Source organism: Dioscorea cayenensis, chromosome 3 (genome assembly GCF_009730915.1).
Source record: "Dioscorea cayenensis subsp. rotundata cultivar TDr96_F1 chromosome 3, TDr96_F1_v2_PseudoChromosome.rev07_lg8_w22 25.fasta, whole genome shotgun sequence".
In the NCBI taxonomy this organism is placed as follows: domain Eukaryota; kingdom Viridiplantae; phylum Streptophyta; class Magnoliopsida; order Dioscoreales; family Dioscoreaceae; genus Dioscorea; species Dioscorea cayenensis.
Window position 1 is genome coordinate 18,180,697 of NC_052473.1, and position 6,451 is coordinate 18,187,147.

At 33.3% G+C, this 6,451-nt stretch overlaps 1 protein-coding gene across 1 annotated transcript; it reads left to right on the forward strand.

The window, feature by feature from the left end:
- The first annotated feature begins 613 nt into the window (after positions 1 to 613).
- Positions 614 to 3,011, forward strand: LOC120254209 (AP2-like ethylene-responsive transcription factor AIL5). The gene is made up of 9 exons (XM_039262355.1): positions 614 to 762; positions 868 to 1,126; positions 1,252 to 1,334; positions 1,475 to 1,483; positions 1,594 to 1,682; positions 1,801 to 1,874; positions 1,961 to 2,011; positions 2,089 to 2,165; positions 2,289 to 3,011. The coding sequence occupies exons 1-9, from the start codon at positions 675 to 677 to the stop codon at positions 2,963 to 2,965; spliced, it is 1,407 nt and encodes a 468-aa protein (XP_039118289.1). The 5' UTR covers positions 614 to 674; the 3' UTR covers positions 2,966 to 3,011.
- The last annotated feature ends 3,440 nt before the right edge of the window (positions 3,012 to 6,451 follow it).

Here is a 6,451-nt window from a genome sequence, read left to right on the forward strand (position 1 = left end):
ATGCCAACACAGCGGTAAACTCACCGGGCCGGTGACCAGACACCTCTCCAAACGCGCAAAGAATGCGGCTTCCCATATTAGTCCACGTGGCATCGCATGCATTCCATCCTCTCTCTCCTCACCTCATTGGTCCACGTGTCCCATTCCCCTTCTCTTGCTCCTCCACCCTCCATTACCCTTATCCTACTCCCGCTCCAAAACAACGAAACAAACAACGATATCCCATTCAATAAAAATTTAAAAAAATAATTAAAAAAATAAAAGAAATTCACTATAAACCATGCTTAACGTGGTCGAAAGGAACACCACACCAACACCATTTCCTATCTCTTTGCTTTCCATGCACGGTCAAGCTATGACCGCCAAGAGTAACCCATGTAATGCTTCCACTTGCCCCTCAACTTTTCCTAAAACCCCCCTAACTTTTCTTATTATTACATATCACTCCTTTTCTCACCTTCCATTAAAAATACCCATCTCTAGGGTTCCGTGCCTTCGTCTTTCTCTCTCTCAATCTCTTTCTAAAAACTTTTTATTCCCATTATACCCTTCCTTCTTCACCACCTCTATATCTTCTTCTTCCCTTCTTCTCTTCCTCTCCCAAGTAAAAACAAAACAAAACAAACAAAACCTTCTCCTCCATCTTCCCAACAAAACTCACTCTTCCCCAAACCATGGACATGGACAACCCTCACAACTGGCTTGCCTTCTCCCTTTCCCATCAACCTTGTCTTCTTGAAGCCTTCTCCTCCTCTCCCCATGGTCCCTCTCTCCCTCTCTCTATCTACTTATCTATATATATATATATATCTTTGATTATATAAAGAAGTTGTCTTTCTGATCAATGACCAACTTGATGTTTTACAGGGGAGGAAGGAGGAGGAGGAGAGGTGGAGATGATGGGAGGGAGAGAAGGGCCAAAGCTGGAAGATTTTTTAGGAGCTTTTCCAACTGAAGGAGGACACTATGATGCTTCTGACTTGAAGTCTATTGCTGCCGGTTTACTCCGGCCGGACTCTTCCACCGTCTCTGCAGCCACTGATGCTCTTGTTCCTGCTCCTGCCGATGCTCGCCGTCCTGTTGATACCTTCGGCCAACGCACCTCCATCTACCGCGGTGTCACCCGGTATATATATATATATATATATATATAAATCTCATCTTTTTCACACCCATTATATATATATATGTGTGTGTGTGTGTTTGTTTGGACTTTGGAGTTTGGGGAAGTTATAGGGGTATTTTGGGCAGACACCGGTGGACGGGGAGGTATGAAGCGCATCTATGGGATAATAGTTGCCGGCGGGAAGGGCAAAGCCGGAAGGGAAGACAAGGTATGGGACTAATATGAGTTTTCCGGTGTACTTTAGTTTTTTGACAGTAAGTTTTTGCTAACGTGCGCTTCGCTTATTTGGTTGTCGGACACGTGGCATGTTCTGGTTGGGACCTGTTGTCCGTTTCCTGTCCTTCCCAGTCTACTTGGGTATGCCATTGCCCATCCTCGTGTTTCCTTTTTTTTTTCTTTTCTTGGAAAAATTCAAATAATTAAATTTTAATTCCATTTTTATTTTTATTTTTTTTAAAAAAAAATAGGTGGGTATGATAAGGAGGACAAAGCAGCGAGAGCGTATGACCTGGCGGCGCTCAAGTACTGGGGTCCGACGACCACCACTAACTTTCCAGTATGTTCCTCAAATACCCCTACTTCAAGGTCATAATGGGAATAATAATAATAATAATAATAATAATAATAATAATAAATATACATATATTTATACGCTTTTCTTGCTAATCAAACAGGTATCAAACTACGAGAAAGAGCTTGAAGAGATGAAGAACATGACCAGACAAGAGTTTGTAGCTTCTCTTCGGAGGTTTTTCTCTATTTATTACTTTATAATCAAAACCATGCATGTAAAATATATAGAGCACGTAGTCACGTAGTAGTATTTCCATGCAGGAAGAGCAGTGGCTTCTCCAGAGGCGCTTCCATTTACAGAGGAGTCACAAGGTTTCTTTAATTTATTTTTCTTATATATATATATATTGATTTAATTTATATATATAATAATTATGTTTGAAATTTAGACACCATCAACATGGAAGATGGCAAGCAAGAATTGGCAGAGTTGCTGGTAACAAGGACCTCTATTTAGGAACTTTCAGTGAGTACAATATACATATTTGTTTACTTGTTTATATATATATATATATATATATATATGTGTGTGTGTGTGTGTGTATTTTATGGTGTAAATTAACTGATGTGGAAGTGATAATTGATTTAGGTACGCAAGAAGAAGCAGCGGAAGCGTATGATATTGCTGCTATTAAGTTTAGAGGACTTAATGCGGTGACGAACTTCGATATGAGCCGATATGATATAAAGAGTATCATTAATAGTAATCTACCTATAGGTGGCATGACAGGGAAGGGTTCAAAGACATCAGAATCATCTTCTTCATCTTCTGATGCTCTTAGCATTGATGTTAAACAATCAATTGAGTGTCATGATGCTTCATCGTCTATTGGTTTTGCTGCTTTGCCTGTGAAATCATCAGATCAGGATTACTGGTCCTTTCTTGCACTTCAGCAGCAGCAGCAGCAGCAGCAAAATAGCAGTAATGGTGCATTAGGGTTTAGTGTGTTCTCTAATGGTGTTAATATGGGTTTCATGAGTAGTTCACATGATCAGCAGAATAACATGATGGGACATGGATCAGGGTGCTATGTTTGGAACAACAATGGGATGGTTGGAGAACAACAAGAACAAAGTAGTAGTTGTAATTCAATGCCATATGGAAGTACTGCAACAACATCATCATCTTCATACTATGAAGGAAACAACAACTATGTTGGAAACTGGGGAGCAGTTGCACCAAACTCATCAACTGCTTATTACCAGTATGAAACTGGAAAGACAAACATGGGGCTTGTTCAGACACCCATTTATGGGATAGAATGATGATAGATTTGCATGGAGAGAGAAAGAGAGATCTAGAGAAGTGAAGTGGTGGTGGTGGTGGTGGGTGGTGGGGGTGGGTGCTGACATAGTCTGTCAAATGAAATATTACAAGGAGAAGATGTTTGACAGGAAAGAGAGAAAGAAAGAGACTAACAATCTTTTTGCTTTTTGCTGTTTGTTTTCATTACTGACATGATTCTATATTGTCATCATCAATGTAATAGAAACCAGTATCCTTTTTGTATGTTCTCTTTTTTCTTTTTGGAGCCAGAGCTTCTGCTTAGCTTTGTTTTTATATATATATATATATATATTTATAATATTTTATATATTATCAATATGGAGATAATTAACAAGATAGGTAGGGGGTTTCTTTTTGTTTATGTTTGTCATGCACAAGGATGGAATGATATAAAAAGTCTTTTGCATCATCTCTTTGCTTTTGCTTTTTGTTCCACTTTTTTGCCTACTTAGCTTCTCTCTTCCCTCATTTTGAGTAACTTCTTCTTCTTCTCTTTCTTTTTTTCTTTTTCCTTTTTGTTAATTAATAAGAGCATTTGAATGTCTAAAAAGTTCCCCAAAACTTATTTTTTATAGAAACCAAAACAACTCATCTCACTTGGTGTTTTTTTGTGTCAGATATTTATATATATATTTATATATTTATATGTACTGTGAATGAAATACACACATGCATACACACACTGTATATATATATATATAACAAATTAAGTTTGGTACTGAGGAAGCATGCCTTATTTTATGATGACAAATGGAGAGAGCTATGATATTATTTATGCAAAAGGCCTTTATGTAGGCTCATATTATGTACCAAGTAACTCAAGTTGGAAAAAAATTACATGGTCTTTTTTATGGAAATATACTCCAAACTCCTTTTGGCAAAAGCAAAAAGTATAGTTATAAGCATTGTTATACAAGTCTCAAATAGATTTCTTAGAAATTAAGACATGAAAAGATATCTTGTTAATTAAAATAAAAGTATTCCTACAAAAAGAATTGCCTTTTGTCTCATATATAATTAAGTTGACATTATATATATAAACTCAATTACTTTGCTTCACTCCAAATTTATATGTAACAACACTCAATTTAATTTCACATTAATTTACTTTTAATATGGACACATCACCCTCACTCATGTAACATGCTTACATTAATAAAACAATATATGTATATATAATTAAATAAACAATCTCTGGCTACCATGCATGCACACTGAACCAAACTTTTATTATTTCACATGCAAATGGTCTCTCACTGATCATCCATATCCTCTTCACATGAACTCAGTACAAACATTTCTTTTATAATTCTTTTTCCCATCACTTCAAACTCAAACAAAAACCTATTCACACTTAGATTTTTGCCCATATGCTCTTGCTTCTCCTCTCCAAACCCTAATATAAATATAAATATATGTATTAAAATTCAAGAAGAAACACACACTAGGTGTTATCTTTAAGTGTTTCAATTCAAACACTAATTAATCAGAGTTTTATTTTATGTTTGTTTTGGAGAGGTGTCTTTCGGCGCAATGTTGTCATTAAACACCACCACTAATCACTCTCCTGATGATGGTTTGACTGAGGTTTGACCATGATTAAGATGTTAATTAATTGCACTTATTTAATTAAGCGAGCTTAGGATGCTTTGCTTTTTTGTTTTTAAAGATGAGTTGGCACAGTGAATCACAGCTCTTGGTGGACCAACCACATGCTATTCCCATGCAAAGCTTCTCCTTTTTTTTTAATTTTTTTTTAATTCATTCTCTTAACGATTAATTAAAGTTCATCTTGCAAATAAAATCTCAAAATTTACATTATTTACTAATTACCATTGGAAATTTAAATTATATATTACTGTTTCTTTTAATAAAACAATATCAGTTAGTGTGTGTATACCCTAATAAAATTAGAATCATATGTATATCCCTCAATATATATATTTCTTGCATGCATACTCTTTTGCCGTTGAAAGGTTGACAAAGTATTATTATACATCAAATTAAAAAAAAATTAAAAAATTTAAAATGTGTAATCTATTCTTAACATTTAAGATAACTCTTCTCCTCAAAATAAGAAATGTACATAAGTTTTTTAAGGGTATATATATTGGAAAATATCAACTTGATGACCACTAAATTTTTTTGTAAGTTTATATACATAAGCCTTTTAGTTATTCAACATTTAATAATATAATTTATTGATATAGTCATGCAAATTAAAGACTACATATGCAAAAAAAAATAAAATAAATAAAATAAAGGACATACATAATAAACTTTAGAGGATATATATATAAAGTGTATCTTGAATTATATTGCTTTTTTTATTCATCTTAAATGGAACATAACAAAAGATGTAAAACTATAAAGTTAAAACTTTAGACTAATTATATATATATATATATAGTGATAGGTAGTCAAATGCAAGGCAGTAAAAGGGGAAGCCATTCAAATGTGGGGACCTTTTCCCTTGGTTTTAGGTTAAGTTAAATGAGTGTCTCCCTTTTGTTGTCTCATGTACAACCATGTTTGCCACCACAAATAGTCAATTAGTTAAATTAAACTTGTGATTATGATAATAATATTTCATTAATTTAATTAGCAAGGTTTTTCATTAGTGGCACTTGACAACCAAATCTCTTTTGTTTACTTGTATATTAAAACATAGATTAGGGTTTGCCTCTAAGAGAACAAGATATGAGTGAATCATGGGAGCTGTTTATTTGACTGTCTCTTTGTCACTATGCTCTTAATTAGACTCATTCCTTTTTCTTCTTATAATAATAATAATGTTATTAATAATACTCAAATCTTAGTTGTTATCTTTGATAAAAATGCTTAGCATTAGAATGAGATGATGAAATTTTTAATTTTTAAATGCAAAAGTTGTTTTATTTTATTAGCACCTTCAAAAATTCTTATTTGTTTATTTATTTTGACAAAATCATGTCAGGAGGAAAGGTTTGAATTTATTTATATTTTTATAAGGGCACGAACACTCTATGTCGGAAACTCGGTGCTAATAAACATTGACAAAATTCTTAAATTTTATTAGAGTCATTAGATATTATAAATAAAAATTTAATTATGATATTTATATAAAAGCTAAAAAATCTCTCACATAAAATTTAAAATTTAATTATAAGTTAATTATGTCCTTTTTTTTTGGTAATACTAATAATACATGATTTTTTTTCTAGTGCATCTTCTATAATAAATCCCATAATTCATTGCCTATAAATAATATAAATTTTATTTATTAATTTCAAAATAATTCAAACCATAAATAATTACATGATATTACATAAAAAAAGGAAATTAAAAAGTAAATGGGAATTATTGGGCTCAATTATTATATGGGCTCAGGCCTAACAACTACAAAGGCCCAAATCAAGGCCCATAATGTTCATCACCTCCGCCCTAAAACCCTAGAAACCCTTTTTGAGTTTTTTCTTCTTTCG

Bases quoted from the DNA above. Each gene is read 5' to 3' on its own strand.
- LOC120254209 (XM_039262355.1), top strand. From the start codon at position 675: ATGGACATGGACAACCCTCACAACTGGCTTGCCTTCTCCCTTTCCCAT. The intron at 1,683-1,800 runs GTATGTTCCTCA...CTAATCAAACAG, and splicing joins CGACCACCACTAACTTTCCA to GTATCAAACTACGAGAAAGA. The intron at 2,012-2,088 runs GTTTCTTTAATT...TTTGAAATTTAG, and splicing joins ATTTACAGAGGAGTCACAAG to ACACCATCAACATGGAAGAT.